Source organism: Tauraco erythrolophus, chromosome 6 (assembly GCF_009769465.1).
Source record: "Tauraco erythrolophus isolate bTauEry1 chromosome 6, bTauEry1.pri, whole genome shotgun sequence".
Classification (NCBI taxonomy): domain Eukaryota; kingdom Metazoa; phylum Chordata; class Aves; order Musophagiformes; family Musophagidae; genus Tauraco; species Tauraco erythrolophus.
This window is the reverse complement of record NC_141470.1, coordinates 72,886,152-72,907,804: the sequence shown is the minus strand read 5'-3', so window position 1 is coordinate 72,907,804 and position 21,653 is coordinate 72,886,152. Positions and strand designations below refer to the sequence as shown.

General features: G+C 42.8%; 1 protein-coding gene across 1 annotated transcript in view; it reads left to right on the top strand.

The window, feature by feature from the left end:
• The window catches only part of FANCM (FA complementation group M), an 80,124-nt gene that overhangs the window by 33,242 nt on the left and 25,229 nt on the right, over positions 1–21,653 (top strand). The window contains exons 9-13 of the mRNA XM_086613510.1: positions 823–1,016; positions 1,662–1,868; positions 6,558–6,792; positions 15,633–15,790; positions 16,643–16,795. Coding sequence (XP_086469636.1) covers positions 823–1,016; positions 1,662–1,868; positions 6,558–6,792; positions 15,633–15,790; positions 16,643–16,795 — 947 coding nt within the window. The remainder of the gene's footprint in view (positions 1–822; positions 1,017–1,661; positions 1,869–6,557; positions 6,793–15,632; positions 15,791–16,642; positions 16,796–21,653) is intronic.

Here is a 21,653-nt window from a genome sequence, read left to right as displayed (position 1 = left end):
GCATGAACCGTGAGTCTTTACAGTATAAATACACAACTGCAGTAGCTGTGCAGGAAGAAATTCATAATCTTTTATAGCATAATTGTCAAGCTGTGTGGCATATCTAGTCATATCTTGAGCTACGTGTGTTTTCTTGCTGTCCTTGCTTGCTCCTGATCTCTGTGAGCTCCTTTATACTTGTGACTGACATGCACGGCAAGGCCATGAGGAGTATAAAGCAGTGTCCTGAACACAGTCCTCTAGATCAGAGAATCATAGAACCACAGAATGGTTTGGGTTGGAAGGGACCTCAGAGATCATCCAGTTCCAACCCCCCTGCCATGGGCAGGGACACCCTCCACTACACCAGGTTGCCCAAAGCCTCATCCAACCTGGCCTTGAGCACTTCCAGGGATAAACCTGAGCTTTTCAAAGTAACATTAGTAATGGTGCCTCAGCTGTGAGACGTTCTCACTGTAGTTGTAAATTCTACAAAATTAGAATACTGGTTTGATTCCAGAGAGGAATTCTTTAGGTGGATATATCTCGGCGCATTTTCTGGGAGGTTGGTCTGTATAGGCTGAGAGGCTCCTAATCGTTGTTTTTCTCTATTGTTATTTTTTTTATTTATTTACTTAGATTATTTTTTTTTAAATGAGACTTTTTTTAAAGAAAATTTCTTTGAAAAAATCAAAATGCAGTATACTTGGACAAAATTCCCGTTAAGTGAGATGAGAGCTGTGAATGTGTAGCTTGTGGGATGACCTGTCTTTACTTTTTTTATTGGTAATTACTTTAAAATCATGCATACAAATGCTTTTCTGGCTTTTTGAAATTAAACAGACCGAGTCACGACTGAAAGCACATCTGTGGACGCTGTGGGTACCAGAGTGATGATCTTCTCATCGTTTCGAGACAGCGTGCAAGAAATTGCGGAAATGCTTTCCCGGCTCAATCCGGTCGTCAGAGTAATGACGTTCGTTGGGCACTCCACAGGAAAGAACACAAAAGGCTTCACACAAAAGGAACAACTTGAGGTAAAGAAAATAGGAGCCTCATATTAGGAAATAGTGATGAAAAATATTAATTGTGTAAATAATTGCATGAACACTGATATAGATTGTATGGCAGTGAACGTGAAAGTGTCATTAGTAAATTCCTGTGGAGTTGAGTTGCTTCCAGAGTGTCCAAAATTGTGCTTACTGAACAAAATGTGTAAGTAGAAATATTTTATACATTTACATTATATGAAAAAATGCTGACTTTTATATATTTGAAAATCTGGGGAAATATTCAAATACTTGCTTAGGGGATTTTTTTTTTCTTATAGGTATAAAAAAAATAAGATCTGTCCTTAAATTTTGATGTAGCAAAGTAAACAAACAAAAAAAAGTTGCAAAGTTGGGCAGATCAATTTTAGAAGAGTGCCATGGTTGGAGTCAGAATAAGGTGTGCTTTTTTCCTTTATTTTAGAATTGAAGAGCTGATGTGTTGATGTTGATAACGTTAGCGCGTAGTATTTGATCAAAATGTAGTAGGTGACAAAGTCAGAAAGACTAAGTTTTGAGGTTTTAAATGTAAATTTGTTTTTTCAACTTCTGTCTGAACCTAGAAAAACTGCACAGTGTGTGTCAGGGGCCTTCTGGCTAAGCTGTTAAATCTGGGTGTAATTGTTTGTTCAGGTGGTACGACGCTTCCGCGAAGGTGGGTACAACACTCTGGTCTCTACCTGCGTCGGGGAGGAAGGCTTGGACATTGGAGAAGTTGATCTCATCGTCTGCTTCGACGCTCAGAAGAGCCCAATTCGCCTTGTGCAGAGGATGGGCCGAACGGGGCGCAAGCGGCGAGGCAGGATCGTGGTCATCCTCGCCGAAGGGCGGGAGGAGCGGGTGAGTGCGCGGCTTGCTTCTCGCTGGGAAAACTGGGTGACCAGGAAAGTAGATACTGGGCATTAAAAGTCGTAGCAATGCCCAGCACTGCGAGGAACGTTTTAACTGGCCCTACAGGATGGAAGAACAGCCCGCCATACTCTAAAAACATACGTGCTGTCTCAGTGTGAAGGACTTCAAGCCTTTGTTCTTAAAACCACCTCTTTTGTAAAATGACAAATGGAAACTCAGAGAATGCAGGGTTTTGCCAATGGTGCAGAACAACGTGTGGAAGAGGGAGGGATGGAGCTCTGAGTGGGAGCACTGGAAGTGCCTCGCTCTGAACTGCTGACAACACTACGCTTTCAGGCAAGTACTTAGTGGCAGCAGACTTGCGTGGGAGATCTGAAGAGATCAGCTTAAGTGGAAATTGACTTTTGCTAAATTCCTGAAGCTCGGCACTCAACTCGGAGTGCCATTAATCATCTCTGAGTGCAGGCTGCCCCTTGGGACACTGATGTACTCGTGGAAAACTAAGCCATGGGTTGTGAGCCAGGAGAACTGATGCCAGCTGTACCAGTACACTGCCCAGCTTCATCCCACAGCCGCACCGGTGCCAGCTCCGATCCAAGGAAGCTGGCAGGGCAGAGTTTCGGTAGGAGGAGGCAAATCAGTCCTTGTTAGCATTGCTCGGGTGAGATTGGCTGCAGAGTCATCTGAAACTGCAGCTTTACAGTTCCATCGTGTAACCCATCATGGTTTGAATGCAAGGTGGTTTTAGGTTGCACCTCACTGTTCTGGCTGAAAATTAGTTTGTTTTTTTTTTCTTTGCTTGTTTTAGTTTTGTTTACTTGGAATCTTGGTTCTGAGATAGATCTGGTTTCGTGACAGAGAAGTCTGAGATCTGTGTAAGCTAGTTGTAAACCCAAAATTTCAGTCTTGGTGTTATTTAATTTATTCCAGTCAGTGTTGTGCCTCTGGTTTACATTTGCAGGTAGCAGGGATTTGATTCTAAATGAGGGTCCAAAGAATCCTACGTGAGGGGAAAAAAGCTTCTTTGAAGGGAAGAGAGTTGAAAATGATAAAAAAGAACGGTATTTGTAAATAAGTATTTTCTCATGCTGCCTATGAAGACTGATTACTACTGAAAGCTCTGCCCTGTAATGGGATATTAAAATGGTCCCTTATATTCCTTGGAGTTTCACTTAAGCAGTTGGATTACTGGTTTCTTCACATTTTCTTGGTAATCTTTGAAGTAGAACTTTCCCTCAGATAGGATAGTAATTTTTTTTTTTTTTGTCGTTTTGAAATCATGAAATAAATTTAATTGCTGGACAATCATAGGATTGGTTGGGTTGGGAGAGACCTTAAAGATCATCTAGTTCCAACCCCCTGCCATGGGCAGGGACACCCTCCACTACACCAGGTTGCTCAAAGCCACATCCAGTCAGACCTTGGAACACCTCCAGAGATGGAGCATCCACAACTTCTCTGGGCAACCTGTTCCAGTGCCTCACCACCCTCTGAGTGAAAAATTTCTTCCTTATATCCAATCTGAATCTCCCCTCTTCCAGTTTAAAGCCATTGCCCCTTGTCCTATCACCGCACTCCCTTGTCTAAAGCCCCTTTCCAGCTTTCCTGTAGGCCCCCTTTAAGTACTGGAAGGCTGCTGGAAGGTCTCCCCGGAGCCTTCTCTTCTCCAGGCTGAACAGCCCCAACTCTCTCAGCCTGTCTTCATAGCAGAGGTGCTCCAGCCCTTGGATCATCTTCGTGGTTCTCCTCTGGACCCGCTCCAACAGCTCCATGTCCTACTTATGTTGGGAGCTGAATGCAGCACTGCAGGTCGTTGTCATGAGAGCAGAGCAGAGGGGCAGAATCCCCTCCCTCGACCTGCTGGCCACGCTCCTTTTGATGCAGCCCAGCACACAGTTGGCTTTCTGGGCTGCCAGCGCACGGTGCCGGCTCATGTTGAGCTTCTCATCCACCAGCACTCCCAAGTCCGTTTCCTCAGGGCTGCTCTCAATCCATTCCCCACCCAGCCTGTTTTTGTGCTTGGGATTGCCCCGACCCACGTGCAGGACCTTGCACTTGGCCTTGTTGAACTTCATGAGGTTCTCGCAGGCCCACCTCTCCAGCCTGTCCAGGTCCCTCTGGATGGCATCCCTTCCCTCCAGCGTGTCCACAACACCACACAGCTTGGTGTCATCTGCAACTTGCTGAGGGTGCACTCGATCCCACTGTCCATGTCATCAACAAAGATGTTAAATAGCACTGGTCCCAGTACTGATCCCTGAGGAACACCACTCGTCACTGGTCTCCACTTGGACGTTGAACTGTTGACCACAACTCTTTTGAGTGCGACCATCCAGCCAATTCCTTATCCACCGAGTGGTCCATCCATCAAATCCATGTCTCTCTAATTTGGAGACAAGGATGTCGTGTGGGACAGTATCAAATGCTTTGGATAAGGCCAGGTAGACGATGTCACTTGCTTTTCTCTTATCCACCGACACTGCAACCCCGTCATGGAAGGCCACCAAATTTGTTAGGGACAACAATATTGACTTTGTTTTTCATTTTTGCTTGGGGTGTTTTTTTTTTGTTTGTTTTTGTTTTTCTTCTCTTTTTTTTTTTAAATTAAATCTCCTTCCAGATCTGTTAGTGTGGAGATTATTCCCTATCACATAACTCACAGCTAAGTAATTAGTGGTCTCATATTAATTCACGGGCATTTTTTTATTTGTCTATTTTTAAATTCAAACCCTTTCAAGTCAACTGTAAAGCTTTTGAATAAGTTTTATTGGGAAAAATTGGTAAGTGCAGATCTGGAATTTTGGCGTTTGAGAAGAATTTCTGTTTCAGAAGTGTTTGTTACTGTTCCTGCCCTCTGCTCCCCGCGTTTCCCCGCCGGGTTCAGCTGTCCCCCGTGGAGGCGCAGTGCTGCTCAGCGGTGCACCGCACGTCCCGGAGTTGTACCCTGCTAATGCCCTGGGTTCAGCTCATGGATCTTCTGCCTTCCTAGTTCAGCTGTAGTCCAAGATGATGTGCTGTGTTTTGATGTGAGTTTTTAACGCCTTGTGACAGCTCAGCTGCATGTGCATCGGCCGGAAGGGAGCTCCGGAGCTGCAGATCCGAGCCGGTGCCAAGAGAAGGGCTCGGAGGCACGGGGAAGCTCACAGCCTCTCAGGGAGAGAGCTGACACTCTCTCTGAAACAAAGGAAAAGGCACTGGAACAGGTTGCCCAGAGAAGCTGTGGCTGCCCCATCCCTGGCAGTGTTCAAGGCCAGGTTGGATGGGGCCTTGGGCAACCTGGTGTAGTGGAGGGTGTCCCTGCCCATGGCAGGGGGTTGGAACTGGGTGATCTTTGAGGTCCCTTCCAACCCAAACCATTCTGTGGTTCTATGATTCTGTGAAAAGGAAACATACTGTCTCAGTAACAGCCAAGTAACAATTCTGGTAAGCAATGAATTTGCTCATACAAGCTTTTTTCCATAAAAAGGCGTTTTTGCCTGTTCTAGGATTAAAAAGGTATTTCTTGGTATGCCTGAGAGACAGTTTGTTAGGGCTGGCTGTTAACCTCTGCCGGTTTTATTCAGAGAGCATCTTTTTGTGTCCGTCTCCTCTAATGCTGGCTTCCAGAGGCCCTCTCTCTCAAGGGAATATAACTATAATGCCACACTGTCCCACTCAGAGCACTTGGTCTGCCCGGCTGGGCACGCGGTCCCCGTCGGCGGTGCCCTGTCACAGACTCAGAAGAGTATTAGGACAAGAAATCCTGGGGGAGTGGGGGTGCAGTTTCGGAGGGGGGAACTGGTTTCTTTCCTTAGTTTCTCCATCTTTGTCATGGTTTCTGTGTTGCACAATAGAAATGGAGTGTAATTAGAAGGACTTGGAGCATGTATGACATTAACAAATAATCGTATGGGGTTTTTTTGCTTGACCTCATTTCTTTGTTCCTGATGTAATCTAATTTACATCATCCCTGTATCTATTGCAGATTGTACATTCCCCCAGGCAAGGGCTGTGTTTCTTTTTCTCTCAAGTGCTGTGCCTCCTTCTGATCTATTTACAGAGTGCAAAAAGCTGTACATTGTTTTATATTTTGTATTGTTTGCAACTTAAAGAACAACTAATGTTCTTTGGTACTTGTTTGATTTTTGTTACCTTTGCTTTGAATGTTTTACCTAGGCACAAACTGATGGTAATTCAGATTTAATTTGACTTGGTTATTTTAGTATGAAAACTCTTAAAAAAAAAAACAAAACAAAAAAACAACCAAAAAAACCACAAAACCACAACAGAACTCAGTAGCTGTGTTTTAATGTATTCTTTATCAGATTTTCATTACAACCTTATTGCTTTGTTGTTTTCATCTATGTCCTGTTCCTTCCCCTCTCTGCTTTGGTTACCATAACGTGGGAGCATACTGCAAGTCTTGAACTTTCGGTTCAAGAACTTGACCAAGCAGTGATGTTGGCCTAACTGGTGATATTCACAGAAGAGAGAGTATGGTCGGCTCTCAGGGCCTTGCATCATATTTTGTTTTAGTTGTGTTTGGGGAAGAAAATAAAAAAGAAAGAAACCAAAAAAAATCTTGATGATTGAGCATAAAATAATATGAAACACCACAGACAGTCAGGTGTTCTTTATTTTTTCATGACTTGATCAAAAGTAAATCCAACAACATATGATTTGTCTTCTCCTTTACAGAATTACAATCAAAGCCAGTCTAACAAAAGGAGCATCCACAAAGCTATTTCAGGAAACAAAATGCTTCGTTTCTACCAGCATAGCCCACGTATGATTCCGGAAGGCATAAATCCAAAGGTGCATAAAATGTTTATTACTGCTGAAAAGTACGAACCAAGCAATTCAAGAACGCTTTCCAAAGAGAGAAGATCTAGTTCCCTCCAACGTAAATCTGCTCTCTTTTCCTGTGTCACTGGTAAGAGGATTATGGTGTTTTTCCAGGCACTGCGTAAGCTCCTATCTCACGTTGTTCTCTTCCAGCATATCAGAGCTGCGTGCTCACGTGAGTTTTGGGTCTCTGGCAAAAGTGTAATTTCTGTCAGCTGTGATGCCGTGCTGACTCCTGCTTTGATTCCTCACCGTTTTTCTTTAGCATCCTCAAATCGCAGTTCTGTCCTTAAATATCTGTCCTTCAAATCAGACCTGTGTTCCATCTTTCTCCATGGCGCTTCTCATGGAGTCGATGACTGAAGGTCAGAAACTCCAGCTATAAACAGAAGAGCCAAGTGTTAGTGATGTCTCCTGCAGGCTTCTGATAGAGCTGTGTCAGATAGCACACTTGTCACTTAAATGTTTAGTGGTAATCCTGCACCAAATCTGCTTTTGAGCTTTAGCAGTTAGGCTTAATATTTTTATTAAAACAAGAAAAGTTTGTCCTAGGCTATTCCACATGACAATAAACCAGGAAACTAAGAGGATATTTATGGATGGCACACACCCTTGGAAGAAAATTTATCTAAAAAGAGAAACGGCTCTTTAGCTGATGCAGTCACATAACATTGAAAGGCTCACTAAACTGAACAAAGTTGGAAGTTAGGAAGAAAGAGCTGTTTCATAAATACTTGGAAACTCTCATGTTCCATCTCTTTGGTTAAGTGCTTTCTGCAAAGACCAATAGCAACTTCTTGAAAGAAGAAACTCCTGAAAGCCTTGGGAAACTTTGTATTTCAGTAGCTGAGTAGTTAGTGGCTTTTAGAGCAGCCCTGAGGAGAAGGACTTGGGAGTACTGGTGGACGAGAAGCTCAATATGAGCCGGCAATGTGCTCTTGCGGCCCAGAAGGCCAACCGCATCCTGGGCTGCATCAAGAGGAGCGTGGCCAGCAGGTCAAGGGAGGTGATTCTCCCCCTCTACTCTGCCCTCGTGAGACCTCACTTGGAGTATTGCGTCCAGTTCTGGAGTCCCCAACATAAGAAGGACATGGACCAGTTGGAGAGGGTCCAGAGGAGGGCCACGAAGATGATCAGAGGGCTGGAGCACCTTTCCTATGAGGACAGGCTGAAAGAGTTGGGGCTGTTCAGCCTGGAGAAGAGGAGGCTCCGGGGTGACCTTATAGCGGTCTTCCAGTACCTCAAGGGGGCCTACAGGAAAGATGGGGAGAGGCTGTTCAGGAGGGCCAGTTGTGATAGGACAAGGGGTAATGGTTTTAAAATAGAGGGAGGTAGATTCAGGCTGGATATTAGGAAAAAATTTTTTACCATGAGAGTTGTAGAACACTGGAACAGGTTGCCCAGAGAGGTGGTGGATGCTCCATCCCTGGAGACGTTCAAGGCCCGGTTGGATGAGGCCCTGAGCAACCTGATCTAGTTGGAGATATCCCTGTTCCTTGCAGGGGGGTTGGACTAGATGATCTTTGAAGGTCCCTTCCAGCCCTAACGATTCTATGATTCTATGATTCTATGATTTTACATACTTCTGATCACAAAAATTCTTATTGTCAAATTCCGCACCTGCCCTCTTTCCAAACACCATCCAGGCTGAACACAGGAAAGGGAAGCAAGCTGCAAAGTCATGCAGAAGGAAGTCAGCTCCCCCTTTGGCCTCCAAGACAGTTGATGCTATCTCCTGTTTTGCAGGATAGAAATGCAATGGAGAGGAATTGGTGTTGACGAATCAATCTGTACACGCCATCCCCAGCCCAGACTCTTTGTAAGCATGCACAGCTGTGGCACAGCTGTGGCACAGTCGTGACAGTGCTCCTGATCACGACGTTTCACGTTGTGCCTCTGCAGCCTTCTGTAAGGCTTCCTTACCTGGGGCTTGTGCACAGCCCACGTGGTGGCCAGGGAGGAAAATCAGGGATGGAATTAACAGACACAACTTGCAAGAGAATAAGCAGAGCAAAACATGGAATTAAAATAATAATTTTAGGATGTTTGTAAGTCTGCCCTACTAAATAGAAATGAGAGGCAGCGAGTGCACAAAGAAGATAATATGCTGAGCATGTTTCCTGCTGAGGGAATAACACTTCAAAGGCTGCAATTACCAGGTTCCTTTTGTGCAAAATAGGTTGGCAGCTGCCACAACTGGAGTACATGGTGTGCGTGGAGGTCTGTCCTCCGAAGATGAACGTGGTTGAGTGCCCATCTTGCACACAAGTACTACGTGACAGCGATTCCCTGAGCACCAGCTTTGTGTTGAGTCCACTTCAGTACTGTGTGTGGCTGTTTCTGATTTTAGTGATAGTCAGATAAATCTCAAAAAGAAGAGAAAGGTCTTTGTTTTTTGTATTTTCTCCTTATTTCAGTGCCCTCTTTCACATTAGAAGTTTGAAAAAGCAGTGAAAAGTGGTGAATAACGTGTATGGTCTTATTCATGGTCTCTTTTCATTTGTTCTTGAGGTCACGGAAGAATACACGTGCACAGAAATTGGAGTATCGTGGGCAGAAGAATCGTAGTAGTTTCAAGCATTCTCCTTCTCTTCTAGTCAAATATTTCCTGTTCTTCTTAGTTTGATTTGATTTCTAATAATTTTACACTATCATTCCACTTCAAAACCTCCTTCATTAATATTTATCTGTTAATACCAAAAGGACACATTATTCTTGTCTTGCCCCATCACTGACCAAGTTTGTTCTTCAGTTGTATAAGCTTTTCTTCAAAAAGTACAGCAACAAAAGCAAAAATCCCATTTCTTGGCAGTCCTCTTATATTGTTTCTTCTAATTTGAGGTTATTTTCTCTCCCTCAGTTTTGTTTTTTGGTTGTGTTTTATTTTGTGGGTTTTTTTTAATTTTTATTTGAAGTTTGCTAACATTGAATAGCAATTTTTTAAGTGTAATTAAGAATAATTTTGTGCTTAAAATGGCTTAGACTCATTGGAGGAAAACATGTCTGAACAGATATCTTTGGGGACAGCTCGTGTTTCTTATACTTGTCTTTTTTAACTTTATAAAATGAGAATAACTATCCTACAAGATAATTGAAAAGGTAGAAGTGCTTATCTTTGCTGAAAGATCTGGATTATCATCTCTAACACTGTTACCTTTGCAAGTTCCCTGCTAATCTCCCCTCTGAGAGGTATGAAACCACAATAATCGTGGCAAGAAAAGGCTAACGTGCATTAAAACCTGCTCTTCCCATACCTGTTGTTCCTGATAGCATAATGTCGTTTTAAGCTATCGAAAATTTCTTACATTTTTCTTTTTGCATTGCGTTCATCGAGATGGAATCTCATTTTGTTAATTCTTCTTCTCCTGGTTCTTCACTCTACTCACGCTTTTTCAGATTGCTATCAATTTTGAGTTGTCTATAACAGTGGTTTTTGTTTGATTTTACAATTTCACATTCTTTAATTGCTGTTTTTAACTTAGTGATACAATCTTTTTTTACTGTCTTTTTCTAAAATGTACCAGTACCTTCTTTAGTCTTTAGAACCTGGTGGGGTTTTTATGCCTTTCCAGTTGCCCGTGCCCATTAATGTAGTTGTGGAAAGGCCTTTGGATGGCTGATAAATTTTCTGAGTTCATCTCGTATTTGAATTAAAGATGTTTAATGGTGCACGTTACCTTCTCCAGGGGTTGTCAGAAAACTATAGAAATACTGCAGAAGAATGCAAAAAAAAAATGTTTATTTTCTTTGAAAAAACCCCAGTTAATCAAGGATGTGTTTATGCACATGTATTTCACTTCCTGAAATTCAGATTCCTTGTCCTGGCATTGCCCACGGAGTAGGAAGGCACGCTGCTTTGTGTGCTGCACTGAGAGTGAAACGCTTTAGGTGTGCCTTGTACCAGCTCTGTCTTCTGCTTTTCTCACTGGAAACTGTCTCCATCTAAGTCAGACAGCATCTGGCCTTTTGCTTCTGAAAATTCACTTGCCTGCCTGCTTCCTTCTGTATATATATTTTTAAATTTTTTTATTTTAGAGAGTGTTTTACCTTTGCTTTTCTTGGGTTACACCTTTCATTGTTTTCAGGGTGATAACTACACAAAACTTTCCTAATAAAGTGATGAGTTTTTTTTTTAAACTTATTTCAGCTATACGTATTTTGAATTATTTTTTTTAGTCAATGACATGGCTTCTCCCAAATACCGATTGCATCTTCTTCTGTAGTCATGCCTGCCCCAAACAAACTGCTTGTGCTGTGCATGGGAGCACCAACATCAATTTTAATCCAGCCAAAAGCGACCTCAGCAGCGATATTGTGCTCGTTGCTTTACCTGTCATTCTTCCCTGCCCACTTCCCTCTCCCACGTTCACACACTTCTGGAAAAGGAAGCGTTATTCTGTGTCGGTAGTGCACAATTTAGGCAAACCAGCAGAACCTGTGCACAGTCCAAAGTTTCTTTTGCACCAGCACCTTTCTCCATAGTGAGAAGAGGGGCAGTTTATGACCATGGATTTCAGGTGTCGCAGTGGCTATGCTGTCCTGGTGAATGTGGTGCTTCCAGTTCCTTCTTTCTTGCTCTTAAACACAGGTTATTGCTCTGAGAGCTGACAAATTCCCTGCTGGCTATAGGCTAAATCCACCTTCTCCTCCTCCAGGCTGTTTCTTGCTCTCCTCCCGTTTCAAAGGGAAAGGAAAAGATTTTGGTTCTGCAGAAAAGCATGGAAAATAACATTAATGATTTTAGTGATATGTTTGTCTTGGTAGTACATTGCATTCGTAACTCCTAAGATGTTCTTAAAGATAATTATGCTTAAAATGAGCACGTGCTACTTCACATGAAGGGGAGGTGCTGCTGCCGACTGCTAAATTCAACAGGACACATGTATCCAAACAGCCTAATCGGTCTCGGGATGGGAATTGGCTTCTGGAAGAGCTCAAGAAGAGCTCCTGGTGCTTTGCAGTCAGTCAGTAGCATACAGCTTTGCTTTCTACAAAACACTGTAAAAAGTTAGAGCTGATCTGTAGATATTAATGGGATGTGCGTGTCTCATGATATTTTATATTCCCTAAAGGAGTCTGTCCACCAGAATGGAAACTTCCTACCCTTGGTCTGAGATTACCTATCGTAGTCTGAGCTATAAATTGAATTGTGCTAGTGTATATGTTGTTATTCATTCATCTAGTCAGTATGTTTTTGAAGTGTCTTTGGCTCTTCTTAAGGTTGCTCTTAGTTTTGAGGACTCTTCTTCACCCCCACACAGTGAGTTTTAATAATCTGTGAATTGTGGCTTTGTGTAAAAATGAAGCGTTTCATAATTTGCAGAATCTATAGTGTCCTGTTCAGCTGAAATGATTCCTAATTAGCACAAATACGTGCCTATTTCCCTGGGTGTTTTTATTACTTATTTTTATTGCCTGTATTTCAGTGAACTATCATTTCAGAGTGCTCTGCAGAACTTTGTGACATCTCTTTTTCCTTCTGTTAAGAACGGAATCTTGAATTTGTAGTTTGTGAACACTGAAAATGGGTGGGTTTTTGTTTTGTTTTGTTTTTGCTAGCCCTTAAGTCTGAAATTGTATTTTACTTCTGTGCTGGCAGCAGTCGTATTTGTCTCGGTCTCTGTTGCTTTCCATTTCGGTTAGGTTTCACTGATGTGAAACGTCAGTCCTGCCACAGCTTATGGCATGTTTCCTCATCTAAGGTGAGTAGAACAACAATGGAGAGGGTTAAAAATGTTAAAATGTAGAAGTGAGAACGTGCAGGATACTTTGCTTTAAGGTAATTTGCCTTCAGTGCGAGATCTGCTTCTGTCTCCCTCCCTGTGAGATAGCAACTAGGTGGTAGGACTGAGCAAGGGTTTGAAAGCAGACTTCAACTCCTGCTTTCCTCTTCTAGCCAGAGATATCCATGGATTTGGGTCAGATGGTCAGACCTTTCATTCCTCTGTAAGACATCGTTGTTTCTGCTGAAGGGAGCAGGTGAGCAAGCTGTACTTTAGGCATTAACCTGCTGCCTGCTGGACCACATTGCTCGTCTGCTTTGGCAGCCAAGAGGGTTGCCTTCCATTCCTCTCTCTCAGGGGGACCTGTCGTGCTTTCTTCGTGCACAGAGTCCATTTTCTTGACAGCTAAAAGTACTTGCTCTGCTCGGAAACAGAGATAGAAAGCCCGGAGCTTCAGGAAGTATTTCTTACCAAATTTTGCCAGCTGCTGGAGGCCCTCATGGCTGTATAGTGTTGCACCATGTATTGCTTGGGCAGGTGGTGTTGCAGGATCCTCTTGTCTTTGTCAAAAGGAGTTGTCCTTTGGAGCTGTAACACAGAGCACAGCTGAAGTCATAGAATAATAGAATGGTTTAGGTTGGAAGAGACCTCAAAGATCATCCAGTTCCAACCCCCCTGCCATGGGCAGGGACACCCTTCACTACACCACGTTGCCCAAAGCCCCATCCAGCCTGGCCTTGAACACCTCCAGGGATGGGGCATCCACAACTTCTCTGGGCAACCTGTTCCAGTGCCTCACCACCCTCAATGTAAAGAATTTATTTCTTATATCTAACCTAAGTCATCTGTTCTTCTTGGTGTTTCCCTGGATGTTGCTCACCAGCCTGGGCTGTGGCACCAAGGACGCTGTTGCATCCTCCGCAGCCAGGAGGAAATGGCCTGCCTCTTGTAGGCAGGATAGGTACCTTGAGTTGATTAGTAGTAATTAGTTCATTATCTCAACTCAGTCCAGCTGGGTAAGAATGATTGGTGCCATACCTGGATGTGTCTGGATGGCATCACCTGAGCTGTTTGGGAAAGTTCCAGTACACTGCCTGGAATATACTCCCTCAAGAGCAAGAGGGAACCCAAACTAGATCTGTTCATCTACAGAATATGTTGCTGGTGCCTGCTTTTTCCTACCTAACAACCTGCTGTTTGAAAATACGTATTTGGTTCCTTGGTGGGCCATCTTTTTGCTTCTTGGTTATGAAGATAAGTCTTCAGGGAGACAGCAGAAGTCACTTTGGGCTGACCAAGGGTGTTAGGTTTGGTTACAACTAAGGACTCTTTCTGGCCTTTCATTTCCACCGTGTCCAGGCACCGCTGTCCAGAACTCCCCACTAGTCAAAGATCAGCATGTTCTATCTTGGTGTGCGGGTGCTGGATACGCACTGCTAGGGCAGACCGAATGCTTAACAGTTCTTATGAGCAACAGGAAAGGCTGTGAGATCTGCTTTTCTGAGAAGTGCTCTTCCTTTTCTTTTCCTTCAGGTCTCTCTTTTCCTTCTCTACCAGATCCTTGAGCTGTGTGTTAGCTATAAAGGAGCGTAACATCTCCTAGACTTAGAATCATAGAATCATAGAATGGTTAGGGCTGGAAGGGACCTTCAAAGGTCATCTAGTCCAACCCCCCTGCAAGGAACAGGGATATCTCCAACTAGATCAGGTTGCTCAGGGCCTTGTCCAACCTGGCCTTGAATGTCTCCAGGGATGGAGCATCCACCACCTCTCTGGGCAACCTGTTCCAGTGTTCTACAACTCTCATGGTAAAAAATTTTTTCCTAATATCCAACCTGAATCTACCTCCCTCTATTTTAAAACCATTACCTCTTGTCCTATCACAACTGGCCCTCCTGAACAGCCTCTCCCCATCTTTCTTGTAGACCCCCTTGAGGTACTGGATGACCACTATAAGGTCTTCCTTTTGACTTGAGTCAAAAATATCTTAGTAGCAATACTGATCTTCTGTGGGGTTTTTTTAACAATGGCCTTAAACTTTAGTGTTGGTTAGTTTTTTCCAGCTGTGACAGACTTTTTCTGAACAGGACTTGAACCTGGTACTCTGAGCTCTCAGGGATTTGTTTTTGAGTCTCTAATAAACATTGTCACACTGCCCTGTGGACAGTAACTTGAGAAGATTGAGAGATACAGGCTCTTAAGTGGCATTAATTCAGAACTAGATGTTGGCTGCAGACTTGTCCCAAATCCTGTACGCAGAGTGACTGTCAAATTAACTTAATTGTTTTTCTCCAAGCTTCATACATCTGGGCTGAAAGCAATCACGTTCTTAACATGCTCTCAACACTGATTCTTTGGATGTTCCTTTGCTATTTGCACTGATAGCTGTTTTGAGGGATTTGGCATTTTTTTGGATACTGGTTGTATCGAGGCTTGCTGTCAGACTGCCAAAACTTGCTCCATTTCCTCTTCGTCACTGGAGTGTACTCTCTCAGAGCCAAGCAGCACCGGGGCCTTGTCTTCAGGAAGCTGCCATATGAACACTTGTTTTGCTTTTGTGTAGCATTGGTGCTCACAGGTGCCCTATACTTCCCCCTTGCAGTTATGAATCCAAAAAAACTCATGAGCCTCTTTTTTCTTTCCTCTCTCCTGGGGAATTTTCGAAGTACTTTTTGGTTTTGTCCTCTTATTCATCTGCATGTCCTTAATAGAGGAGATAGATTCAAAAAATGACTAACAAATATTTTTGTCATAACAAATTAATGTTGCTTTCCGGTATTTAAAGAGTAACTTAAAAAAAAAAAAAAAAAAAAAAGAAAAATAGGAAAAAAAAGCACGTTTACTTATTCACAGTTTGTTCCCCAATGTCTCCAAGACACATTTAGAAATTTGAGCCATATGCTTTCCCTGTTTCCTGTACTGTCTTCAGGGTCTGTAGGTATTTGATATACGAGTGTGTCTCTATGTCTGTCTGTCTATCTGTATATTTGTTTATATAAAGCCTTCCCCTAAACCAGTTGTTTAATTATTTTGACATGATTATAACACATAAAACTTGTTTCTGACATCAGATTATCTGGTTTCGCTTGTGGCACAGAAAAAGTGTCTTTTCTTTTGACTGGTATCATACAAAGTTCTTTTTATTCTGTGTATCCTTTTTCTTAAAGTAGGTAACATTTTCCTGTTATTGTTTCCCTCTCCATAGGCCAAAAGCAAACACACTCTCATGAGAATTGGTCTCTGTCACCTGAGGAGTTTGAAATATGGGACAGACTTTACAGGATTAAGGAAAGTGATGGAGTAAAGGAACCGATATTGCCTCAAATTCGGTTTGAAACCTTAGAAAACCTGGAAGAAATATCGGTGAGTTTACCCGAAATGTAATATTTCCTTTGACATGAGGCCTAAAGGATACCCTCAGTAACAAAGTTAACTATAAATTTGAAGATCTGTATTAAAAATGTAATTTTGAGAATTATATATAGGTTTTTGAGGTTAAGGGTTTAGGAATTAGATGTTTGAAATGGGTCTTTGAGGTTAGATCCGTAAATTAAAAATACATTAGAAAGTCTCTCAGTATCCATTAAGTTCTGTTCCTTTTTCTAAGAATTCCATGCAGGATACTGAATTCATGATGGTATGGTACCCACACTTTTTCATTCCCTTGTTTATTTAACTATAAAAGTGTTACTGAAATAAAACCTCAAGTTTTGCAAGCTTTTTTCAGATTCAGGGAAAAAAATTGGAGCTTTTGTGTCATTTCACCACTTAAGACGACCTGTCTTCTATGAAAAGTCGTGACAACACGAAGCACAGAATTATTTTTGTTGAAACCAAACTCAAACCTGTGTGATAATGTTTAGGTCTTTTTCTGCATTCAGAGTATTTATGGTCCCTAACAGCAGCATATGTTTGTTTTGCTAAACAATTTTAGAAAAAAATTAGGAAAACAATTAGGAAAAAATTTTTTACCATGAGAGTTGTAGAACACTGGAACAGGTTGCCCAGAGAGGTGGTGGATGCTCCATCCCTGGAGACGTTCAAGGCCAGGTTGGACGAGGCCCTGAGCAACCTGATCTAGTTGGAGATATCCCTGTTCCTTGCAGGGGGGTTGGACTAGATGACCTTTGAAGGTCCCTTCCAGCCCTAACCATTCTGTGATTCTATGAATTTCTTGATTCAAATCTCCTTGCCAATCTCGATTTCAAACCGCAGAAGCGTGAGGAGGAGGCAACTCATGAACTTTCCTTGTCGGAATGGAGCATTTGGCAGAGTCGTCCTTTCCCTACGTCCATGGTTGATCACTCGGATCGTTGCTACCATTTCATCAGCGTCATGGAAATGATAGAACTGATGAGAAATGAGCAGGTAAGGTGTTTGTGTTCGACTGACTGCAAGCACACACATATTTAGTGCACAGTTAGAATTTTTTTAAAGCAATGACTGCTCCAGTTCTGTCTGGTCTTGTTTCAAAATGTCTCCCACATGTATTCTGTCATTCTTAATCTTTTCCACAGAAGCTGTTTAAAAACAATCAGTGTTTCTCTACGCTGAAAAGACCCCCACCCATAAATCATTCTTTTTTTGACGGATCCAAGTATAAATTTTTTACAAAAAGATATGAAATACAAGAACTGTGTTTGTCAAGGAGCAAAGTCACCATGCATGATATTTTAACTTTTCCGGAGTGTAGTAGGAATTGGAAATAATTTTGCATCGTGTATGTACATTAAATGCATCCCATAAAAACGATGCAGGAATGTATTGCGTGTTTCAAAGTGGTTGTGTTTTGAGGCTTTTTGGTTTGTTTTCTGTGAAAGCTTTAATTTAAATCCGAATTGCTCCTAAGAATTAAAGGATAAGAGGAGGCCAGTCAAACAAAGAAGGATGAAAACCATTTGGGAGATGAGAATTTTGTTACGATAGCAGATATGGCTTTATAAAGAAAGGAAATGCGTGTAGAGACAGATCTGTTGATAGTGCCTGAAGGCTTCACTTGTTCACCACACTGTTTTTTCCTCCAGTTTAGCTCTTCTGTGTTCCACACATATTGCTTTTTAGTGTGTTGAAGTTTTCTAGGTCATCAGAATCTGTTGCTAAGCTGCCAGTTTCCTGAATAACTGGACTAATCAAGGGAGAGAATAGAGACATTGTAGTTGTACTCCTTGCTAGGAAAGTGTATTAATGCAAAGTTGTAAATAGACTTTCAGAGCTAAGATAAGCTTTTCCACTTCATCACAGAACAACGGCATTCTTGACTTTTTTGAGAGTCTCTGTTCCCAAGCTAGGGTCAAGAGCATACTGCCAGAGAGAGAGGACTTTGGGGAGAGTTCAGGTATAGAGAGCTGAAAGAAGTCAAGAGGCAAAGAAATGGTTAAAAAATTGTGAATTGCTCTCATAATTGAGTGCTTACCTCCCCACCACCAAATCCGATGCTTGAAGTATTTGTGACTTAACTTCCTTTTTTGAAAGCGTATTGATATCAGAAGTCTGTTCAGGTTTCCGAGCACCTTCGAGGTTTTAGATCCTAAACCAACATGACACCCTCAAAATAATTTACAGAGCACATTTGTTAGTCACCAAGTGAGTCTTCAGTCTTCTCCCCCAAACTCTGCCCAAGTGGGTGCCAAAAATTATAAGCAAAGCAGAGTTTTACAGAAGTTTTACAGAGGTAGGTGTGCCTGCTGTCCCTCACAGGAAGGAGAGAGCCCAGCTCACCCACCTCTGCTCTCTGTGAGTGAACAGAAAGGATGTCCCATCAACAGGCAGGACCCAAAACTATGGCTTTTTGCCTTGTGGTCATCACTTCACCTTTGGTTAGCTCTGATGGTGGCTGTCCAGCACAGGCAGACTGTGTGGCGCTGCATTCTCTGTGGATGGGATACAGCTGTTAACTGATAACAAGTGCCAAACAGTTGGGTTTCACTATTTCTAGCTGAACAGCTAAACAGCCTAACTGTGTTCTATTGTAGGTGATGCTCTCACACTCTGTTATCTCATCCAGCTGCCTTGCAGCTCAAAGTTTCAGGTGTTATCTGGATTGATTTCCAGCCAGCTTTCTCTGATCTGTCTTAACTAGTCGTAGGTGGAGATCCTGAACTTTCTCATCAGTTAGAGGAGAAATTATAACTGGATGTCACTGGCACACTGAAAACACCTTCTAATGACTCCGTTGGATGCGAGAGGTAATGACATAGCACATCACTCCACCCTGTTGAATTCTTCTAGGGAAAAAACAAAGCACTAGCAGTAACTCTGACCATGTCTGACATGTCTGTAGTTGGCACTGACACCCGTTTTTCAAACTTCAGTGATTGTTGGCCTCTTTCTTATATCTGAAACTAATTGTCGAGGTTCAGGGACATCAGAGCTTCGCTGTAATTGTTTCACGAAAAGCAAAGGTGCAACGTGTCTTTATTTTGTCAGCACTGACAGTGATTTCTTGTATACGAGTTTTAATAATGTTTTTCTTAAGTCCTTGACTTCTCTGAAAGGCACTAATAGTCTTCTCAAGACAGGCTATGTTCCCACTGAGATTGACCAAAGGGGAGGGAGGTGAGTGATGTACGTTGTCCTCACAGCGGAATCGCCTTGAGCAGTGACTGCCTGCGGCAGCCCTTACTCACTAGGTAGACTACACCAGCAAAAACTTGTTGCCCTGCAATTCGGAACAGAACAATCTTCCAAACTGCTAACATGAGAGCACGTGTGAGCATGGGGAAGGTGGTTACCTGGTGGCTACCAAGCTTGTCCTGATTCAGTTTTCCTACAGCTTTGATTCCGGTGAATGCGAAAACGCATACAGGAAAAATGGTATAACTATGCAGTAAATCAGACCAAAGAACTCCTCAGTATAAACTGGTTGTTTTCATAATACCTTTGTTCTAAACCGTTTCTGTTAGTGAGCGCTGCTTTGAGGGCCATTACTGCTACCATAAAGCAGTTCAGTTTGGACCTGTAGAGCTCTCTGGTCCGATCTAGGGCCTGTGTAGATCAGGGCCTTGGCAAGTCAAGCCTCTGAGATCTCCAGGGCTGGAATCTCGCAGCTTCTTGGGGCTCCTGGTTCAGCATTTGATCACTCTCATGGTGAATAAATTTCAACTAATATCTAATTGAAATTTTCCCGGTTACACGCTGTGCTTATTAACTCTGCACTCAGCGTAGTGCCAGGAAGCCTGGCTCTGTCTTCCCTCTGCTCTTACGTTACGTAAAGATGGTGATAAGATCTTCCTCTTCTCAAGACTGAACTGAGTTCCCTTGTCTTCCCTTGTACATCCTTGTGCTCCAGCCCTGGGACAGTTCTGGCCTCCTTTGCTGGACTTGGTCCAGTCTGAGATACGTCTTGTGCTGGGGGCCCAAAACTAGACTAAGCACTCCAGGTGTGGTCTCACAGATGAGACCAGAGGAGAATAATAATTTCCCTTGCCCTGCTGGCTGTGCCTTGCTAATGGAGCCTGGGTGTGATCAGTCATCTTTGTTGCCACTGGGCACACTTCTGTCTTATTTTCCTGACCTAAGGTTTCTGTCATCCTGTTGAGGACCCTCTGGAGAGCAGCTCTGCCCTCAACCATGTCACCTGCTTCCCCTCACCTGCTGTCGTATCCGAAATTACTGCAGGTGTACTCTGTGCTGTAGTCAGGGTCAGCAATAAAATGTTAAATGCTAAAAACCTCTGAGAAACACTCCTGGCAGCTAGCCACTGGCTGGACTTCATACCAGTCCTCAAAACACTTGAGTCATGGTGGTCCAGCCAGTTTTCCACTCTTGTTGTCCACTTGCTCAAACTGTATCTCACGAGTTTAGCCATGGGATTGTGTCAGAAACTGCTAAAGTCAAGGTGAACAACACCCACTGTGCTTCTCTTGCCCACAGAGCTGGTTACATCTTTACAAAAGGCAGTCTTGAGTTCTTCATCCCTGTGTGTTCCGTAGGCCTCTTGGGATGTTCTCTTCAAAGATTAAATGTTTTCTTACTAGTTTGATTTGAAGTTTGTACTTTAAACTTGAAATTGGAATAAATATAACATTAATTTAGCTTTCTAATTTCACACGTTTAGATTTTCCTTACGATATGGCATTCCAACCACTATTGCATATAATTTTGTTCACATGAGGATCTTTCAAAAATGAAGCCAGCTTTGCCACAAACTGGTTATGCCCCATTGCCTATGGCCAGACCTATGGGGAGGCATGGATGCTTTACTTTGACAGTAACTGTTACACTGATTTTTTTTCATAGTGTAGAGTGCTTGTTCTTAGAAGAAAATACTAATTAAAAAATGCAAAAGTAGAGCAAAATTAGAGAAACTTAGAGATTTGTAGGCAATGTTTTGGATTTCTGCACACCTATTAAGGCATGTTTATGTAGGTGGGTATGTCTTGGCGGGACTCCTGGCTCTGGTGCCATGCAGGGATGAGTAGCTGTGCAGGCAGAATTCCACCGACTGCAAGAACTGCCTGTGTTTGCAAGCGCAGGCTGTACACCACCACCCCCATGCCTTTTTCTACCACTGTATTTTCATGAGCAGGTCAGCTCAGTGTATGAGGAGGTTTAAAATCCTACTTTTCTGCTAAATTTGAATTTAACCCTGCGTAAGGTCCTGCTCTGTTTCACAGTGAGACCCCCTGGCTGCGTTGTGCTTGCTCAGGGACAAAACTGCTGCTGCCTCCTCCGTTGGCTGAGGATGCTTGTGCTGATGCTGGATGAAAGCATCCCCAGGCGCGCTGCGTGTGCTCCATGGGCAGCACGGACACTGGCGTAGTCTCAGTTCAAGCTCGGTGTTTTACAGGCTGCTTCGACCTGGCTGTTCTTGGTGCAGGCTGTTTCTACAGCACGTTTCAGCTTTCAGAAGTTTTGCTTTGCCCTAGTGCTTAGATGTGTTTTGAAACTGTAGGAAGCACTGATATTAAACAGTAGGATAGGGTAAAGCCTCTGGGAAATTCACCTTTAGCAGACGTTAAGCCTGTAAAAATTTACCTCGAATGTTATTCTTATACCAAAATGAGTGGATGGAAATAATAATTGTTTTAGCAGTGATTCAAAGGTTTTGCATGTATGTACTGTGCCTCTGAGTTCCTGCTATAAATATTCTATAGCCAAATATACCACTGCTAATCTGTCTGACGTTCATTTACAGTTCTTAATAGGAGAGGGATTTAAGACAAGCACGAGTCAAAGCTATTTCCTTAAATAACCAAGATATTGAACTTCAAACCACAGTTCTATT